At 44.0% G+C, this 20971-nt stretch overlaps 1 protein-coding gene across 13 annotated transcripts in view; it reads right to left on the bottom strand.

Annotated features, from left to right (window-relative positions):
- The window catches only part of afdna (afadin, adherens junction formation factor a), a 92497-nt gene that overhangs the window by 34264 nt on the left and 37262 nt on the right, over positions 1–20971 (bottom strand). For 7 of the 13 annotated variants that reach the window (XM_079345549.1, XM_079345559.1, XM_079345560.1 and 4 more), the window contains exons 7-21: positions 20368–20452; positions 19840–19986; positions 17472–17516; positions 16623–16717; positions 15858–16108; positions 12299–12368; positions 11104–11174; positions 10906–10973; positions 7586–7791; positions 5935–5955; positions 2961–3106; positions 1929–2023; positions 1570–1835; positions 733–876; positions 433–631 (exon numbers count right to left, since the gene is read on the bottom strand). In XM_079345549.1, coding sequence (XP_079201675.1) covers positions 433–631; positions 733–876; positions 1570–1835; positions 1929–2023; positions 2961–3106; positions 5935–5955; positions 7586–7791; positions 10906–10973; positions 11104–11174; positions 12299–12368; positions 15858–16108; positions 16623–16717; positions 17472–17516; positions 19840–19986; positions 20368–20452 — 1909 coding nt within the window. The remainder of the gene's footprint in view (positions 1–432; positions 632–732; positions 877–1569; positions 1836–1928; positions 2024–2960; positions 3107–5934; positions 5956–7585; positions 7792–10905; positions 10974–11103; positions 11175–12298; positions 12369–15857; positions 16109–16622; positions 16718–17471; positions 17517–19839; positions 19987–20367; positions 20453–20971) is intronic. The other 6 variants (XM_079345558.1, XM_079345550.1, XM_079345552.1 and 3 more) reach the window with 3 other exon arrangements.

The raw sequence follows: 20971 nt of genomic DNA, 5'->3' as shown, positions 1-20971 counted from the left end.
AAAAATACTTTCAATTCAGAGACAAGAACGAGGGCTTCAAAAAGTGATCGAGTCTAAGATCGATTCTGAGTTCTGCAACACTAAGAGAGAAACTGAAGCCCAAGTTACATAAGATCTCAGAGTATTTAAAGATTTTTTTTTTTTTTAAGTGTTTACGTAAGATCCCCTTTCAGCACGTAAAAAAAAAGCTCTAAGTTTAGGAATTGACGTCTAAAACTTAACTTGTACGGGTTTTCAGCTCCCTTTGGACTACATTTTGTTCTGTTACCGTTTAAAAAAAAAAATAAAACTTCACAGCTCATCAAAATCTGGAGTCAAAGGGTGAATCATCAGTTTAACATTTACAAACCGTGAGACAAAATCCAGGGTTCAATGAGCTCTTAGATTATTAAACAGTTCTCTGATTCTTCATGTCGCAGACGATGACTTTACCTCTCTGCAGCAGCGGCTCCAGGAAGTCCTGCAGGCCGTTGGGGAGGCTCCGCACCACGTCACATGAGTAACCGTCCTCGGGAAGGAGGAAGGGCAGCTGGAGGTCGGGATCCTCCTCCAGCTGAACCTCTCTGCCATCACTCCTCGCCAGCTCATCCGCCGTGTTCTCCGCCACGGCCACCACGTGATCTATCAACTCCTGTAAACACACACAAACACATGGACGCAGGATGATGATAGATGACTTATATCACACACACACACGTTGAATTAAAGGACGGTGCAGAGGGGTCGTCTTACAGGGGGGATGTACGGCTCGTCAGGCGCACAGTGGTAGTTGGTCATGAGGGCGTGGAGCTGCAGCGAGTTGAGCTTGAAGCAGGTGTTGTGGATGTTCTGCACATCCTGCATGGAGTATTTGTCCATGGTCAGCAGGGTGGTGGCCTGGAGGACACAATCAGAAGAAAATCATGCATCTAGTTCTGATAATATAACAATGAGAAAGGTCTTTAATCTGCTCTTTTTGTAAAGTGTCAATCAAAACAAGTGTTTCTGATTCACACAGACGGTTTTCTTTCCATCGTGTTTTTTTTTTTATTTTAAAGGCGGGGTCGTGTTGTTTCCATGCACCGCTTCACATTTAACAATACAATAATCAGAATTGTTGCTACAGCTGTCGGCATGTTTGCTCAAATTTCCAAGGCGACGCCCGTCATCAGTCAGAGCTGCTCAAACACCACACGCTCACTCGTGATCAAGCAGAGTTTAAAGTTAAATCTGTATTTTCAGAGGCACGCAGGTGATTTCCTGCGATCACAGCTCGTTCACTACCAACTCGATTATTTTCAATTAAACCACAATTGATGAACAATACTTGCTTCTCTTAAGGAGTACAGCTCAATTAATGCTTGAATATTTTAACTTAAAAAAAAAACATTACAAGAATCTAAGTGCCACTCTGAGGAACAAAGACCTGGAGATGAAATGTTCTTAAGCCGTCAATACAAGAAGGAATCTCTCAAAAGATCCTCCTCAGTGGATGCTGTGTAATAATTTAGCGGACGTTAAATACAGAAGCTTTAACCAAATGCAAACGCTGATGAATAACGCTGCATCAATCGCCCACCCTCCTCTCACCTGCACGATTCGGCTGAGGTGGCAGTCAGCGGCGAGCTCCAGCCCCTGCTTCTCGGCCCAGGCCTCGATGTGGCTGAGCTGCTGGCGCAGGATGGCTCCCCAGTAGTGACAGCACAACCCCGACTCAGTGTCGGTCACCAGCTTGTTGAAGAGCCACATGTTGATGAAGTGGAAGAGCTGCGAGAAGAGCTGGATGGTCAGCGCGGCGTTGACCCGACACCGCCGCAGTAACGACATCGCTCCGGTCAGAGTGTGCAGGACGTCCTCTGGAAGAATGGAGGAGAAATATTCAAGTCCTCTCACAGCTTCTGACCTTTGACCTCCGTCATGTGAAGGAGCTCACGTGATGAGACGCTTACCGATCTTGGGTCTTTGTGGGTTATGTTCTTCGGGGTCGTCCAGAAAAGCCGGCATGTAGTTGTTGAGATCCGCCTGCAGACAGTGGACCAGGTACCTGCACCAATCACATCACAGCTGGTTAAAGACGACTGGCTTCCCCTCCAAGTACCCGAGAACACATCTGATCAGATTTCACTTTCACATACATCCTCAGTACAACGTGTAATACCCTCAACTGCGGGTTTTTTGTGTGTAGAAAGTGCACAAAATATATATCTCCAGGAGTTTAAATCTTTGAATATTTTGATCTTTTTCCTGCGATTGTGTCCGAGTAATTATGCGTTTATGTGATATACAAAATAACATGATATTCTTTTCCTATTGTGACCCTCATGTGCAAATCTTTCTCTGAAGCTGGGTGAACACTCTACGATTTTAGGCCGATCGTAAGCATGATTTTTGCACCGTTAAGTCACTGCAGCGCACACCGAGACGCGTCAGCCAATCACGGCCCGGCACGCTGCTCCCAGCCGGTCGGATGACTTTCTCTCTGATGTTTTGTTTGCACTACACGTGCAAAGTGAGAGCAGAGCAACGAGGGGATTTCCCGACTTGAAGATTTTTTTTTTTCTCCATGATAGCGTCTGCACAAATTGACAAACAGCTTCTGAAATCACCATGGAAACGGGTTAAAGAGTACTTGAGCCGCGCATAAGACAACTCAAACACACAGATCTGACTTCAATCAGTCTGGAGGAGTTTTCTTTTCACGATTGTGACGACTTTGCTCCGCACTGATTTAACTCCTGCTTGTACATGGTGAGCTCCCAGTATTCGCTTTGGTCTCGGCTTGTAATCGATTCAGTCATAAAATGCAATTCCACTTCTCCCCTTTAAACTATCACCATCCCGAAGGGGGTCGCTTATTTCACTTATATGCTTCCACTTAAACATTCGTTTTCCCTCTTTGCTTAGATTAAATCTCTAAATCCAATCAGTGGAAACAAAAAGCCTCTCAGCGTCATCTCACACATCCACACACACGGACTGACTTGAAAGCCATCTGAACCAGATGGGCGAGGATGTCCTGGGCGTCCAGCGTGATGCGGTTCAGGTCCCGGTCCTGTTTGATGAAGTTGAGCAGCTCGGAGGCGTTGGCCATCCAGAAGGCCAGCGCGCCGGCGATGTTTTTCTGCTTCTGTAACGTACAAACGCACATTCACAGAGAAAGAAGAGGAAGAGATAAAGAGGAGGTTGTTAGAGCAGCAGGATGTCGGGTCGATCGGGGTTAGAAGAAGGTTAAGAAGGGGGGTTGCTGGGGGGGGGGGGGGGGGGGTCTGTTTGAGTGGCAGCCAGAAGGAGCAGTTGTTACTTCAGGGATAGAATCATGCCCCGCCCACTCCTCCCTCTAAGCCAATCCCGTGCTGAGGGGAATAGTGGTCATCACTGTCGATTCAAAATAAGTACTCAACTTTACTTTCACATTAATGACCACTCCTTCCCCCGCCCCCGCAGGACACAACTCCATCCACAGGTCAGCAGACACCGGCCTCCTCCACTAACTGGTTTGATGTGCTTGTTACTTTTTTTTTACGTTTAGACTGTAGACTTCCACGCTACATCTACAGTACGCGTTCAAACTCAGCAAATACGCCCGTCGTTAGGTTGAGACAGAATTTCCGGCGTGGAGGCTGCTGCCGATGATCCTCCGGAGCCTCCTGCAGGAACAGACTGCTGACGTCACTCAGGCTTCGTCCTTTAGTATTTACACTCTGTGGGTTGAAAAGCACGGCTGCGACGAAGTGACAAAACAGGCGAGTCCGACCTGCCACGAGCATTCTGGGTGATCTGAGCTAAGCTGAGGAAAGTGAGCTTAAAGAGTGAGCATGCAGCAACACGGCAGAGAAAGCAGGATAATTATATATCGGGTTAATTGAGGACATGATTACCTAATTGCCTGAGTGGATAATATCAGGCTCTAAATGAAGCAAAGTGTCTGTCTACAGTCTAACGGACCGCTTTCTGGTCCTGAGATCAAAGGGAGGACGGCGCTCGGTGTCTGAGGAGCTGATTGGTTAATAACCCCGGCACTTAAAGAGGGAGGAATGTGCGATGCTCTTTCTCCTCTCCTCCCCCATCGCACTCATCTATCCCCAGCCTTTGAAAATACGTAATAATCAAACAAAACAAAAAGGAGAATCTGAACCCTTTCATTCAGGACAGCCAGAGAATGAGAGATGGAGCCGAGTGCATCAAAAAGGAAAAAAAACATCACAATCAAACATTTTAGGGGACATTAATAATAATAATTAAAAAAAAAAACAGACGCATGGTTGAACATATTAAACAGACAAATGAAGCGACCTGTCTCTCTCCACAGAAGGAGAAGCAGACGTGACGTCGCCAGAATCACAGATGGAGCAATGACAGAAAGGATGGTTGCTTTGCTCTGTTTTTTTTTCTTTTTTCGTTCGTTTCATTGTTTTGTTTTTTTGTTTAGTACCAGGAAGGTCCGAAGGAAGCTGAATGGGAATTAGTCGGGATGATGTTGCTGTTGTTGCTTAGTGTTTTCCAGCTGTGGGAGGGACGCATTGTTATGGCTTTATTTGACATTTCTGTTAGAATGGAGGGAAAGAAGCAGCAGCAACAATGAAGGGCTGGTCAAAAAAAAAAAAAAAGCCGACAGAGAGCGGAGAGGACAGAAAGTTCGAAAGTAGAGATCCAAGAGGTCGATGTGGCGGGGCAACATGACGAGTACATTTGGACAGTTGTTATTCATTCTGCCCTCAAAGTGACACGAGTGATATGGCAGGTAAAGCGTTCGACTACAAAAGATCAAGTGTTCTCAAAAGTCTGGATGCGGCTTAAACAAACTTATATCTCCATATTTTCACCTGTGGATTGCCTTTTATCACAAACCTGGCAAAACGCGTTATTTCGTTTGTAATTCAATAAAGTTGCTGCCCAAACGTATATTTATATAAAAACTGTCAAAGAAATTTAAAGAGGACATATTCTCCCCCTTCTCCATCTTTTCAAACAGCCCCCCTGTTGCTCTAAATGAAACGTGTTTCTGAGCTTTGGTCCAAATATAACATGAGTCAAGCAGCAGAGGAGGTTTGTGACCCAACAGAAACCAGCTCTCTCAGAACGCTCCGTTTTGGTGTGTGTGTCTCTTTAAATGTATTGACCCCGCCCCCTGAGTTTTCCCGTTAGACATCACTCCTTCGTTAGCGAGAATGAAAATGGCGGATCTTCACAAAAGGTTTGTTCTAGGCTGGAGGTGGAGTCAATGGGTGGAGATACAAGGGGAGGGGAGGCTTATTTTTAGTTATTTTTTTTTTTTACCTGAATCCCACTGTGACATCACAAGGAGAGCATATTTAAAACTGAGCATTTTTCTCTATGTTATCAGACTTCTGCAGACCAAAAAAAAAAAAAAGGACTGGATGGATTTATTTCCCACGTTGTGGATCTACTGACACAACGTTCAAAAACACTGTACAAGATTTTTCTTAATAAGTCCCCATTAAAGTCGCTGAATTTCAATAGTAATCCAACCATTAACTACATTTGAAGCACGAAGCACCGTTTCTTTTTTATGCTTTTATTCGTCTTGTATAGCGTCTTCAGTTAGGTTTGATTTACTTCCTGTTTGGATAAGAATATGCTTTTATTTTGAAAGAAAGTAAGAAACCTTCAGTAGATTGAGAGTTAATTATAAAGCCTTGAAACATGTAGTCAAGAACATTTAGTTTGTAAGGCACAAATGTAATTATTAGTGTTTTCTTTATGTATTGCCTCTGTGACCTTGCAAAACATTTGCTCGGTTTATTCGTCTTTAAAAGGTGAAACATGGAGTCCCGACTTCCACCTGGGTTCGAACGTAAGTTGAATGAAAGTTACTGAAAAGTTAATTTATCCATGTCGCCCCGACACCAGAGGAGAGAAAGAGAGAAGTGAAGAGTGAGTGAGAAAAACGAGTCTGTAGCAGCCGTATCATGGTGTGCTAATGTGCTAGCCTACCTGATCCCCTTCAGGAATCTCCTGGATGGAAGGAAGGGAGGGAGAGGAAGAGGAGGAAGAGGAGGAGGACACGTTCACAGGACAGAGAGAAAACACGTCAACAGCTACAGTATGGACACAGCCATGTAACACACACACACACATATGTACAGTCTGACACGGACATGGTTCATGGTTTACAACGTAAAGCCGTCCGTTGAGTGTGGTCAAGTAAACTTTACAGGAGGAGCCGGAAATCTCACATCTTAAGGCATTTTTTTCTTTCTATCAAATGAAGGTGTAGAAATAAAAAGTTATTCAGTTTGGGATTTTAATTTAGATTTATTTTTTTCGATATATATCGTGTATAAAAGCATTTAAATATGAGCAGGGTATATTTTAAGAAAGCATCCAAAAAGGTCAGATCATCCTTAAATAAACGGAGGGTAAAGCTTTACTTTTATCTAACTGTAAAATTACAGCAAAAAAAGAGAAGGAAAGTCAGACTCGGCATCTTAGTAATCAAACCTTGTAACACTAGCATTAAAGTCACACTGTTCACCATTAACTAGCTGTTTATTAGCATGCTAATTAGTAGCATAGTGGCCATGTACACACAGTTGCTAAGCTGAGGTCAATGAGAGCTCAGGTGGAGACAACATTAGTGCTTTGTAACGACCGTCAGTGGTTATTTTTACACTTTCTCTCTTCACACTTATTAAAGAGGAACAACACGCAGACTCTCACACATTACAATATTCACATCTGCTTTTCTGAGGCCTCAAAACATCCCAAACATGCGCCGGAAAATCTCTTCAGGTGGATTAGTTTGGTGACTTATTCAGATTTTTTTTTTAGTTTTTTTTTACATATTCTCAATTCTTGATTGGAAAATGCACGCAGGCGCCACAAACTTGAAAAAAAATGTGGCACACATTTACAAAGCATTAAAGTGAAATGTTTTCTAAAATCCTTGGAAGCTGACGACGTTTCCAAGAAACTCTACAGAGATTAAATCTTGCAACAGAGAGACTGAAATAGATTCAGCTTCAAAATCTGAGCGTGTTTTCTGTCGGATTCAGACCAGAGCAAACGATCTAAAGGTGTGAAACGCCTCAAGTCTTCTTGGGCTATTTGTATTGATTAGATGTATTGCCATCTGTTTCTGGAAACACTACTTTAGCTTTTTTTAATTTAGTCTTTAAAAAAAAGGTGTTGGTACACATTCATTTTTCATTGTTGTTCCCAGCTCTCATATCAACATATATTCAGCTCTTTCTGCAAGCGATCGCAGCGCCATGCCAGCTGACATTTAGTAAACACGATGTTGTGCCGTAGCAGGCTTCACACACCACGAGCGTTTCACGCCGACATGAGGAACAAACACGAGACAGACAACACGGCTACAGCAGAGAGAAAGCTGCAACGTACAAACACTTAAAAACACATCTTACAAAAACTACAAGTGCTGTAGTTTGTAAGAATAAAGAACGAGGTGGGAGGAGGGGAGGGGGAGTTAAGCACAACAATTCAAAAACTTCCGCACAAGCGAGTGCTGCTGCTGCTGCTGCTGCTGACGGCTGCAGGACACACTGAGACGATGAAAATAATGAGTCCAACGTGACAGCATCACGCACACACACACACAAAAGGTAAAAGGAGAGTTACTGACCTGGATGACTCCTTCCATCATGCTCACCATCTTGTTGACGATGGCGATGACTTTGTGCGTCCTCTCCGACGGCGACATGTCAGGTCGGTACGTGGGCGACATGACGAATCGACAGGCCATGTACAGGACGTAGGTGGGGGACAGTTTGAAGTGGACCGTGGAGCTGTTGGTGTAGTTGATGATGGCTGACAGGAAGGTGTCTTCAGCTGCACAGACACAAGAATCAGATCATCAGAACACACGAACGTCTCGGATCTTCAGAGCCTCCGGTACTGGCCCTTATGGTCGTTCATAACTGTAATCTAAAAGGTCTGGTACTTGCTGTCAGGACCCCTCGACTTCATCAGGACCTGCCTGAGGAGATCAGCCGTCTAGAACCAGCGACCTCCTTTAAAGGACTTCTTAAAAATCACTCCTCCGTCTTTGTTTCTTTGTTGTGTTTTAGATTCTACTTTATTTAACTTCGTTCATATTGCACATTTAGATTTTATTAGTGTAAATACTATTGAACTTATTTGACCTCATTTTATCTACTGTTACCTTACTCGACCACATTGCACAGGGGGGTAAAGCAAACCTTGACCTTGTTTTCTATAACACACACATTACATTGTATACACACATTTGAATGTCTTTCCTGGATCGTATGGAGGTGACAATCCTGATGAGCTGCCCTTTTCTTTTTCTTTGTGTTGCTCACTTTTTTTTTTTAAAAATTGGTGTTTTTAATGTTCTGTCATTTAGATATCATCCCAATGAAGTCAAACCTTTTGTAACACATTCTTTCTAAGTGCGACAACAAGTGGCTCATCTTAATCCAGGTCTAGACTCCCGCCTGTCCTCTACGCTCCGACAATGAAAGGCGACTGATCCAACATTCACTACAGGGTCCCAAGACGTCAACTAGACTCTTGTCCTCTGTCGCCCCCCGGTGGTAGAACGAACTACCGATCTCCATCTGATCTGCAGAGTCCCTTTGCACTTTTAAGAAAAAGGTAAAGATCCAGCTCTTCATGAACTCCTACTACTTTAATGATATTGTTGATGATGATGATGGTTTTGTTTGGTAACTAGGTTTTGATGTCGATAAGAACAGCTGTCGATGTGATTTGCCTGTCAGCACCTGCGTGTCCAATCAGAGTGAAGGCTGTTCGTTTGAACTTAACATGTGTCACTCTTACTCTCTGATGTGCATCACTTTGGATAAAAGAGTCTGCTGAGGGAATTGTACAGTTGTAGAATCAATTTTAGAAACCTTAGCAGCTTGCTATCGTCTCAAACGTTTGTGTTTATGTTCACACTTAAAATCTCAAATCCGACCTCTAAAGACAGGATCTGGATGTGTGTGAACTCACCTGGAAAGGGTTTGCTGATGCTCACTAAATGTGTACTTTGGTGTTGTGGCTTTCTAAAAGCTGAAAAGTGACTAAAACTATCTCGTCCTCTGAACAACCCTGCCGTCAAGTCACGGTTCAGAACTCCTCCGACGGACGAGACAACCTCAGTGACAGCGGCTCAGACACTGCGATGCCCATCTGTCAGTGTGGGTTTGACATTGTGGGTGGTCTGGAGCGAAGAACAACGACTCCCATCACACTTCAAACGATCTCCTCGTGTGACTTCAACACAGTTTCATGAGGTATTTTTCTTGTTTTGCTTCCCTTCTCTGTCCAGATCACGCACACAATCATCTCCGCCTTTAACCTAAAACACACTTCACCATCAAAACAAACCTCGTCACGTTCACGGCTGGTGGTCGTGGCGTTTTAAAAATCAAAAATACACAAATCCTGATACTGGACTTTGTTATCACATCGTTGAGCTGGTGGACATTGATATCATCGTTTAAGTCACTTTAGTGGTTTGTTGGGCTCAGATTTTGGCACTACATGCATCATGTGGGATAAACCAGTAAAACCACTCTGAGCCGCTCTGTGGTGTCATTCTTCTTCTCTTGAGCTTTGTTGGTGAAGCGTCTGATGTCAAAGCGGCTGCAGCTGCACTGAAACAACCCCGTGAAAAACCTGTACACCAGATCTGAAGCAACTTTCCACTTTCTTTCTTTTTTTCGAAGTGTACGTGCGTCATTGTCCTCAGTACACACTCTGCTGCTAACAACATATGGTTTCCCCCAGTGCATTGTGGGTATGTGATTCAAAACCTCTCTCTGACTGAGGACCAATAAAAGTCCTCAACTCTTCCGACTGGAGAGAGAGAGAGAAAAAAAAGAAAAGAAAACAGATGACCTCACATTAAGGCAAATATACACAGTGCAAACAGTCACATTAAGGGCCCAGAGAGCAGTCAGAGTCAATAAACAGGCGCGGCATAAAGACGGAGCAAACAGCTAGTCTGGGAAACATCAGGTGTCAGAGACAAATCCACTTTAAACACTCTCTGGAACTCATTTAAGACAACTGTGTCAACCTGAAGCAAGCAGAGTTTCATCCTTTCAGCCACACTGAGGGAGGAGATGAGATTTTCTTTCTCTGTCTCGACTGTTAAAGCATCAACAAAAGAGTGGAGAGTACAAACACATACGGGTTAACGGGACAGATGTGCGTCAACTGTAATCACCTCAGAATCTTTTTAGAAGGCGGGATTAGACCGGGGACGTTTTGGAGCCACTCCCAGAGTCAGAATCAAAATGCGTTCTGAGAGACGAAGCCTGCTTTCTGTTCTGGTTGGAGAGTTATTCCCTTTTCTCTAATCTAACATGTTTAGATAAAACCGTGCGGTGGTTAGCACTGTCGCCTCGCCCCGTCGGACAGGAGCCTCTCCTGGAGGAGTTTGCGTGTTCTCCCTTTGCATGTGTGAGTTCTTTAATTAATATATATGAATAGGAATTAACGTATGTAGGAACTTTTTACACCCCGGTAGTTCATTTCGATCTATGACCCAGTGTTTTTTACGGATTCTGCTTTTTATTTTTGTAACATATTTGATCATTTTGTACTTTAAAGTTTTGTTAAAGTCATCCTATTCAGCCCAGATATTTGTGAGACCAGCCCAGTACAGAACTGTGAGTGTGTTAAAAGCTCAAAGTCTGTGCGTGTTTAATGAGACAGCAGGTTAGATTGATTTTAAAATGTTTTGCATTCGGCATCTATTAGCTATCTATCTATTAGCACTTATCTTACGAGTACTGTACATTTACTCTGCGATATTTATAGCTTTCCACTGAAGCAGGAGCAGATAGGTCAGCGGGTTCGTTTGTGTGCAATGTAAAGACAACGAGGAGGGTTCAATAGTTTCCAGCTATTGACTGATTCAGGAACGCAGAGAGGAGAGGGGAATGTAGAGCGGACACGAATACTTACAGTTATCTCTGAACTCGATGCCGGCCGGTAGAGTCAGCTCGGATCTGTCCGCCGAAACGTCCTGAGACCTGTTGAGATGAAACGACACCATGAGATGGGACAAGATAAAAAATAAAAAAAAACACACGGGGAGAAGGACGAGCCAGAGGACGGAGAATAAAAATGGAGGCTGTAAAAGGAGAGGAGTGCGTGTCTGACCTGCTGTCCTGCTGCTCTCCTCTGATCATGGGTTTGACCATGCCTCTCTCCATCTCCAGCTTCCCCGAGCTCTGCACACAACAAACAACACAACACATACTTTCAAAACAGCCGACGAAATCTGAAGAAGAAATCTGATTTCACTTGGATTTAAATGAGTCTCTCCGAGCTTTGGGAATGTGCAGACGGAGAGATAAGAGCTCCTGTTTAACGAGCACACAGCGCACCGTTGTCTTTCTATGCTAAACGTGATCTTAGCTGCAGCCTCATGTGGTCTCATGCGGTTCTGTTTGGTCTCGTGTGAAGGTTCACTGTCAGGACTCTCAAAACTAACACAACAAGCAGCTGATGTTTGTTTTTTGTTTTTTTCAATTTGTCCGCTTCTACAACATGAAATGTCAGCGTTCTATGAAATGAATCAAAAACACATCAACTTGTGATTTGCTGCAAACATACATTGAAGCCCTGTGTTTATCACACATACAGTCAAGCTGCAACGACCAGTCAATTCATTGATTAGACAAAAATCAAAAAGTATCATTTGCAGCGATCCAATTATCAAGCGATGCACGAGCGAGCTCTGAGATGGCGTTTTGTGCACATCCAGTTCGCTCCACCTTAAATAAATCGCTTCATGAACCGACGTCTTTGAGTCACTGCATGACACGACGTCCAGCTTCAAACCTTAAAAAAAAAACACAGCAACGCTTAAACGTGTGCTACGTGAAGCATACGCTAAACCGGACTGCAGAGGTTTCCGTCAACAAAGAACGTCATCACGTCGCACGCGTCCACATCGAGGCGGTCGTGACGATGAAGTCAGGCGACGGCGGCAGCTCGTAATGTCGGCGTGGTCCTGAAGAGGCAACATCCTAACTCATGATAATCACTCATACAGAACCATCTTCTTTTGACGCTCTTATGTTCCTTTATAAGATCTGCAGCATACATATGAGCAGACGACACATTCGAGCCGATTACAAAAAAAAAAAAAAAAAAAAAAAAAGCAAATCAATGATGAATTTGCAAAAATAATAAAATTGCATAAATGCAAGCGTGGAGGATTTCCTCTTCTTACGTGTACCGTCTCCCGGTATTCAACAGGATATAACATCTACAACAAACATTAAAATGCTTTGTGCGTGCGTGTGTGTGTGTGTGTGTGTGTGTGTGTGTGTGTGTGTGTGTGTGTTACCTTGCTGGTAGGCAGAGCAGCTCCACTGTGGACGTCTCCGTGAAGGTCGAAGGTGGTTTCTGGGACGCTGCTGCAGCAGAGACACAGAGAGGCAGCAGTTTAGAGCAGACGTGTGCTCCCTACAGCGGGCTTTTCATTACTGACAACGACAAGAGCTCAGACCTAATCCACACACACACACACACACACACACACACACTTATCTAACTCACAGTCGGAGAGCAGAGAGTTAGATCAGAGATGCAGTAAATGAATGACTCACTAATACATGCAGACAGATAGTTTGCTGTATGCACACACACGCTTACATAACGCTCTAATTAGGTATAAAGAGGCGATGCCAGGAGTACTGACAGAGCACCGTGTGTGTGTGTGTGTGTGTGTGTGTGTGTGTGTGTGTGTGTGTGTGCGTGTCTGTGACGGTAATTGAGTGCGACAGCAGTGGAGTTTAAAAGGCAGGCTTCTGCTTTTCACGCCCCACATGAGTGGAGGGCATCAGTGTCAAATAAACAGCGAAACACAAACACACAAATCTTTTTTTTGTGTTGGGTGTCATCGACGGGAGCAAAGTAGGTTAAACCATCAGCAGCATGACTCCACTTACAGGGATCGATCTATCTAGGAAAAGCCATTTTTTCTTACATTTCCCATCGGACATGTTGATCATGACAACACAATGCAACAGAGATGTAGCCTTCAGTGAAAAACCAAACGCATACTTAATGAAGGATCATTAGAATAAACAGTCTAAGAAGCATTCAAACACCAAATGTGAATTTTTAAAAAGTCTTTCATTAAAAATAAATGTTCATTCTTCACTTCAGTGACTTCCTGTACGTCTTCTTGTCCAGTTACTAAGTTTAACTCTTCTGTTGTGCCGACAGGTTGAGTTACTGTTTCTGTCAGTTAAAACCAGCGAGCAAACAAATCAACACAGACGCAAAGATCCACCGTAACATCCTGTGTGGGAGCCTCTATGTCCTGCACCCTGTGTTCAGAGGCTATAGTCCGACCTCTGACCTCTGCTGCATGTTTCTTGTCTCATCGAATAACAGCAATAAGGGGTGGGGACCAAATATATACAATGTGCACCCACGCGATCACTTTGGATACTTTTAAATGTGTCCACTGCATTGTATTCAAAATATCCAGATCTGGTCGGGGGATTATTTTTATTCCAAACCTCTGTTGCTTTTTATGACCTTTTTATCTGGTTTGAATAACGCTTAACACATGCTGAAAGGCGAGAGATTAAAGTTCAAAACACTCTCACGTTACAAGATCATCTGACCGGCAGCCAGATGCTGGAGCCAAACATCTTAAAAATCGGCCGTGATGCCAAACTCTAATCATTTTCAAACGACACGATGTCTCTCCGGCTCAGATGAACGAGGTTTCCTTTGCGAGTTTTGAGCAGCACGTTGGAGAGCAGCCCAGAAAACCACAGCGTCACACTGCGATCCCACACCGAGCTGCACAAAATGACAGCAACACGACAAGCTCAACTCCAAAACTCCTCAAAGACCCTCAGTGCAAACTCACAAAGACGACTAAAAACGTCAGAGGCACGTTTTAAACTTTGATAACAGAGATAACGAGCCGCTGAATGTCATCAGCGTTTCAAACAATCGTCACCAGGTGCCAAACATGCACACAATGAATCTCTTTACAAAAACAATTAATGAAAATGAGATTGGTCCTCAGCTGCTACTTGAACCATCGACTGAGCTGTCTATTCACATATAAAAAACCCAAACATGCTAGCAACATTAGCATTCATTTTTAAAGCCGTGTCTGCTTGGTCACTGGATGAGCGCTAAATCAAATATTTTCCTCTCCCTAAGCTCCTCACCAACCTGGGAGAAAAGTCTACCTCTTCTGCTGCCAAATCCACCGAAGCAGCTGCTCACTAACTCGCTCTGTGTTCTGTTTGGTGCTTGGCAGAAAGTCTACAGCGGGGTTTTTTTTTCCTCCACTCAAAACAGCTGCCTGCTTTAGATGAGTGCAAGCAAAGATGACACTTGATGAGAGCTATTAACCAAAACAAAAGATTACAGATGACAAAAAAAGGCGACGGGATCTATTATACACTTCCTGTTTTCTTGTTAAGTTTGGCCTCCAAACTTTAAACAGACACACATGTCGGTATCTTCAGCAGAAACAAGAAGCTCTCTGAACATTTGTTCACAGTACGACTCGAAGCTCAGAGAACACACAGGACATGGAAGAAACTGTCCCGGGTCCATCTCAGGAGCAGGACATCCAGTCAGAGTAAAAGACGTACTTCAGCTTTTATCAGCTGGGGGGAAAAAACAAACGGCAGCCATCTATAAATACGTTGTCCTGTAACTACACGTTTCCAAACACGCATACCAACACTGAACACTAGGTTGAAGAAGTTGATGACACTTAAATACAAACTTGACAGTGTTGTGTTTGGCTTCTTGCAAAGATCAATAAAAAAAGAAAGCTTCTGGCTTCAACAGATAGCATCTCTGATTTTTACTGAGAAAAAGTACAGAGAAAGAACCAAAGTCTTCAAATAACTTCCGATCTTGTTTTTAAAGCCAAAACTTGCCAAGCACGAAAGAGAGCGCAGTCACAGGTGGGCAAACACTGGCATAACTCGTCTCCTTTTTGATGACATTGAACATGACTGTGTATGATTTAATATTCAAAGCTTTCCAACGCAGCTCAGGAGTTTAGCTTCCAGTTATTTTATTTACTTTAAAAAAAAAAAAACAATACTGGATGCCTTTGACTTCTGTTTGTTTCTCTTTGGTAACAAAGCAGGAATCCATCTGATCTGGTTTTTCCGAAAACAAACTAATGTGCTGCTGCTGGCTTCAAATCTAAAAACACACTCTAAATATTCTTTGGAAAAAAAACAAACCCATCTCACTCTGTCATCAACTCTGAATAAGTACAGTGTTCCCAAAACGACTTCAACCTGAGAAAAACAAGGCGTCATTACGATTTCAGGTAAGTCTTAAGAACAAGCCCAAGATCAAAGGCGACACGCTTACCGAGCTTCTCCTTACTCACAGGAAGTTCTAAATACAGAAACACAGTCGAGATGAGTTCATGAGTCGGCAACTTGAACACACCTGTGTCTTTTATGGCAGCGTCAGTCGTCCGTCGAGTCATTAAAGGGCCATTCAATTCTAGCTCAAAACCTCCTTGTTGTCCGTAACTCATCCATAGCAGCTCACACGCTCCCCTCTCCTCTTATCTGCTGTGTTTTCTCTCTCTCTCTCTCTCTCTCTCTCGCTCCGTCTCCTGTCGGTGTGTGAAAACGGCAGCGAGCGGGAGGCCACACCCAGCAGCATGTTGATCAGATTAGAGGGCAGACCTCCGCTCTTCCTCTCCTCTCCTCTCCTCATTCTCTCCATCCCTCCCCCTTCATCTCCAAGAGCGGCTGCCAACTCCAAACCTCATCATCTCCTCCCTCCGTCTTCAATAACACCCTCTGCTTCTCTCTCTCTCTCTCTCTTCCTTTTCTCAAGCTGGAGCGAACAGCGTGCAGACGATAAGGAGGAAGAAAGCGCCTCGTACTCACCCAGACTTGTGTCGGCTCCTCATCATGGCCGCCGGTTCTCTCTTCCCTCCCTGGTCGAACATGGGGTCCACGAACTTGAAGACGTGCGCAGAGCCGAACTGGATGGTGGAGCCTGAGCGCAGCACCGTCGTTTCCGTGACCCGCTGCCCGTCGACGAAGGTGTCAGCGTCGGGGCCGTGTGGCGTCACGGTCACCATCCCTTCAGTGTGCATGAGGTTGCAGTGATGGGGAAGAATCCCCGGGCCGAGCAGCTGGAGAAACCGAACGACAAAAAGGAGGTTTGATCAGTTAATCCATCCATCTATTTTACGGATTGATCAACATTTGATTTCATCAGAAATTTGGAAAAACCGAAGATGACGACCGAACATGTCCGGTAACCGACTCCAACACTGAGCCAGAGTCGATTGTATAAAAGATGGACGTAGTCTCAGTGATGTCACCTTTAACAGTCTGTGGTTACAACTGGACAGATTTGACTCAAGCAGTTTGTTTTCCTTTGACCTCGTCCTCGTCGTACTGGTATTATTACGATGTTAGAGGAGTGTGCAGGAGACATTAAATGTAAGAAATGTCTACAAGGGAAACAATGTTGAGCTCTCGAGGAGAACGATCGGGCCTTCAAAACATTGCAGGTGTCCGATGTTTCAAATCGTCGGTAAAAAAAACTTACAGTAAGTTAACTGTAAAAGTTTCCCAAAATGCTTGATCCTGTTTTTCCAAACTCAAAAGATCGTGAAGAGTTCGAAAACGTGTTGCGGTTACCTGGATGGCGCCGTCCTCTGTGCAGTCTGAGCCGACCTCGGTGATGCTGTGCTGAAGTCTGTACAGCTTCGGCTTGTCCCGGGAGTCAGACCCGTCTGGACGCACAAACAAAAACAAAAACCGTCACGGTTGGCACGGCGTTCAGCGTCCTCCAGATCAAACCACACACACACACACACACACTGGCTGTCTAAAAGAAGAATCCTGAGCTGTAAACGGGCTAATATGGTGCTAATGTGGCAACACATGTGGGAGGCTTGTGGTGGCTGCAGAGCGGTTATTGATTATTAGTGAACAGGAGTTTAGTAAAAAGCCAAGCAGTGTTTTAGTTCCCCGCAGAATAAAAAAAAAAAAAAAAAAAAAAAGTGGAAACAGTTTGTACTCAGGGAAAAGAAAATTGGATGAATGAATGAGTGTCAGAAAAACCTCAGAACCACATTCTTAAAATAATACTGGAGAGATAGACTTCCTTTTACCAGATTTCTTCTGCACTTCAGTCCTTCTGTTTTACCGAGCGCGAGACTTACAAAAACTTTGTAAATCACAGAATAAAGACGGGAAAGTTAAATCAAGCCAAATTCAAAAATCGGTCAGTCTCGACTGAGTTTGTCTTCGGTATTTTTATTCCTCGTGTTTGGGTTTAAGGTGACGCCAAATCTCTAAATGGATAAAAGCTGATGTTAGCGGTGCATGAAAACTGACTTTACATCATTATTTTGTGGGCGGATTTAACGTGTGCTTATAGAGGAACATGTGCAATAACTCTACCACAAGTCAAACAGCATCTCTCACAATAATTCCCATGAGCCACTGCAGCAGTCACAGAGGAAGTGTAGTGGGTTCCTTTACCTTCGTGGTGCCGATAGGCGTAGTAGGCATAGTGATTCCCTCGCCCTAGGCAAACAGGCAGGCAGGTGCAGAGGTAGAAGGACACATGCACAAGGCCCCAGACACACACACACACGCGCACACACACACCATGCAGTAAGAAGGGGAGGAAGAAAACAGACACATAGCAGAGGGTGAGAATGCAGCAAGGAGGAAGAAAATGCAGCAATACATGAACCTGTTAATGTACCTGATTAAATGCATGGAGGCGCACACACACTCGAAACACAAACACATCTCCACACAGTTCTGAGATCCTTTTTATGACTGCATTGTTTTTATGCATTCATTTAGTAAGTTTAGACGCTGCTGTCTGCACAACAAGCATCTCTAAGTCGATAAAAATAAGTAAACAACAGGCACTGATCACATATAGTAAATGTGTTAAAGGCTCACAGAGCCGCCCTCCCCTCCTGTGTTCATTCTCTCCCCGCCCCTCCTGTCCTGCTTGAGTAGCAGAGACAGACAGCAGCAGGTGAGTGCAAATCAACATCTGAAAACAAGGCGTCTGCCATGAAATTACAAATGATGTTATTGCATCTCACAGCTTTTGCTCTTTAAAAGCGAAAGAAAGAGTCTGTTTGAAAAGTTTGTTGCATTCTCCTTCTTTCGTAATCGTACGACGACACTGTTTAAATGCGCCTACACGCAGCTCCCCTGAGTTGGCGGGGCGGGTCTGAGTGAAGCATGAACAAGCGGAAGAAAGCTCCATCCTGTCCATGTGAACACAGAGCTGAGAACAACACATGCAGAGGGAGTTTGACTTCACTCTTAATATACTCAATTATAATATGACAATAGTTGTTTACATCTGTTTATTACTGTACTGTATATATTTCTGTTTACATCTGCAGTCTGATCACTGTTCACTTGTACCTCTAATCTTTTTTTGATATATTTAACTTTGTAATTTTGTATTTCAATTTTAACCCTTTACTTTCCGTCAACACTTTATTTTCTGTGTCTAATTTTAGTATCGCTGCACTGATCTAACCTGAAGTGGAAAGTACACACACACACACACACACACACACACACACACACACACGCACGCACACTCCAGCAGACATTATTGAGGCCAACAATTTCAGTCCCCACATCTCTGCTATTTTGCCCAGACAGTGAACCTGACAGTAGAGGATGTAGACATGTTAGTACGATGCTGGACCCGACACTGGTCCCCCCCAATCTCATTTCAGCACTAACGTTTGGTGCTGAGATGTGTTTGGGTTTATCAGAGGAGGTTTTAATGACAGACAAAGAGAGAGAGAAAGAGAGAGAGAGAGGGATCAGTAGCAAGAAAACAAGCTGTTAGGGCTTCATAATGCACATTTAGAAGGACTCGGGTCGGGGTTCGTTCCCTAAAGTGCTTTATTTACTTTATCAGGAGTTTCATGACGGCATTCCTGGAGTTTCGTCAGAGCAACTTACCTTTTGTTTTTCTCCGAGTCCCTCATTCAATCCCTCTTGAAATACCCTGAGTTAAATTTCTACGTTCAATCATATGACGTACATAAACACATTAAGATCGTTGTCCACGGTCCATCCTTCTGCTGAAGGATTTGCTGCTAACATTTTTAGTATGTGGAGCAGTAGATCAACGATAAAATTATTTAAAAAAAAAAAAAAAAAAAAAAACATCTCTTTTTTTGTATTTGTGGATGCTTGATGTGGATCACTTTTCTGGCACAGAAAAAACCCAAATCAAATCCACGAAACACGTACTGTACATCCATGAACCAAAACCCCTCATCTCTGCTGCGTGTGTGTAACTTATTCATGAAGGAAAACTGAGCATTTAACCGCCGCATCATTCACGTGAACAGTGTTGAGGGATCATGAGCATTTAATGAAAGTCTCCTTAGCGATGGCTGAAATACTTCAAAGCTAATCAAGCTCCACCTTTAGATCTTGACCCACATGACCCTGAGCGAGGGTTTGAGGTGTACAAAGAGCATAAAGGTAAACACTTGGACTGAGTCATAAATCAGCACTTTGATTAGTTTCAGTGCTTGTGAAAGAGTAAGTGATCCACAGGTAAGTGCTGCTTGTTTTAAGAGTCGTCTCCGTTAAAAAGGTGTCAGCGACTTCCTGCTGGGGTTTTTTTTAATGGACTGAGGGAATCCTGCTCTGGTAGGAGCAGAAACCACAGAACAGCCGGGAGCCATTAGTGCGGCCACATGTGATGAACTCACCTCAGCAGGGTGGAAGAAAGCTGTGCGTGTGTTTTTACTGCGGCAACAGTGCTGCCTGCTGGCTGCTATCTGTCATTACAGCCTGATGGAGTTACGCTGCACAGATATAGAAGCAGACGGTGGGGTGCTCGTACCTGGGCTCAGCTCCACCAGGTAAGGCAGTTTCTCTGGAGGCAGCGAGCTGCTGCTGCCGTCTCTCCGCAGACCCTTGTCGTCCATTTTCCTTCCCTTCCTCCCCTGGTAGTCGGGCGGCCTCTTCTTCAGCTGGAACACGAGGGCTCCTGACACCCGAAAAGAAACACAAACGTGCAAGTATATCACATTAAAATAGTGTGAATTTCATCACAGTGACGCCTTGTATTTCACCTGTAGAGAATCCATCAACAGACTCTTGTATTGTGGTCTTTAAATTAAACATAAGTTGGATAATGGTTTGAACATCGAGAGCTCCAGCTTACAGTCGTACTCCTCTACAAACAAAAAGGTTTGACAGAACGAGTAGAAGATAGTTGTAATGACTATACGGCAGCAGAAGGGGGCGGTAGAGACGAAGAAAACAGCAACATTGACCTGGTGTGTGTGTGTGTGTGTGTGTGTGTGTGTGTGTGTGTGTGTGTGTGTGTGTGTGTGTGTGTGTGTGTGTGTGTGTGTGTGTGTGTTACCTCTGTCAGCTGGCCAGTCCCTGAAGATCTGCAGCGGACACTCTGAATCGTCCAGGATTGCGTCTTTGCCCGATTTGTCATCTTGCTGCAAAATGAGAACACATGAAACGTCCTGTGAGTCAAACGACACACAAACACACCAAATCACAGTCATCACCGTTTTTTTCCCCCGAGAGGTGCCCTCTTATTTCCGTGTGATTGACGGATATAATTTGAGATCCCAGGAGGATGTTAATGACAGTCACAGAGAGTTCAACGTCTCAAATCTCCGCACGTAAAGATTCAAATGTATCGTTAAAGTTTAAGACTTCACTAATCCCCGACGTGCAGACTTTAACGGAGAGTCACACGCCTGCACCAACGCTGTCCTTTAATTAGAAAATACAGACAGAGCAAATTCCCTGCACACACGTCTCCTGGATTTTTGATAATCAGAGAAAATATTAAACTTTTGGTATTGGCTATTCTCAGGAAAATTTGTATTTATCTCATCTTTCATTTCAAGAGCCACATTTTGTTTTGTGTTACGTGGCGCTGCAAAGGAGCGGGTTTTTGAGAACCAGCCAGAAGACCAGCTTTTGTTGCCGTGGTGTCAAAACAGGTT

The sequence above is a fragment of the Symphodus melops genome, assembly GCF_947650265.1.
Source record: "Symphodus melops genome assembly, chromosome: 1".
NCBI classification, from domain to species: Eukaryota; Metazoa; Chordata; class Actinopteri; order Labriformes; family Labridae; genus Symphodus; species Symphodus melops.
The sequence above is the reverse complement of the archived record's forward strand: the minus strand, read 5'-3'. Positions and strand labels throughout refer to the sequence as shown.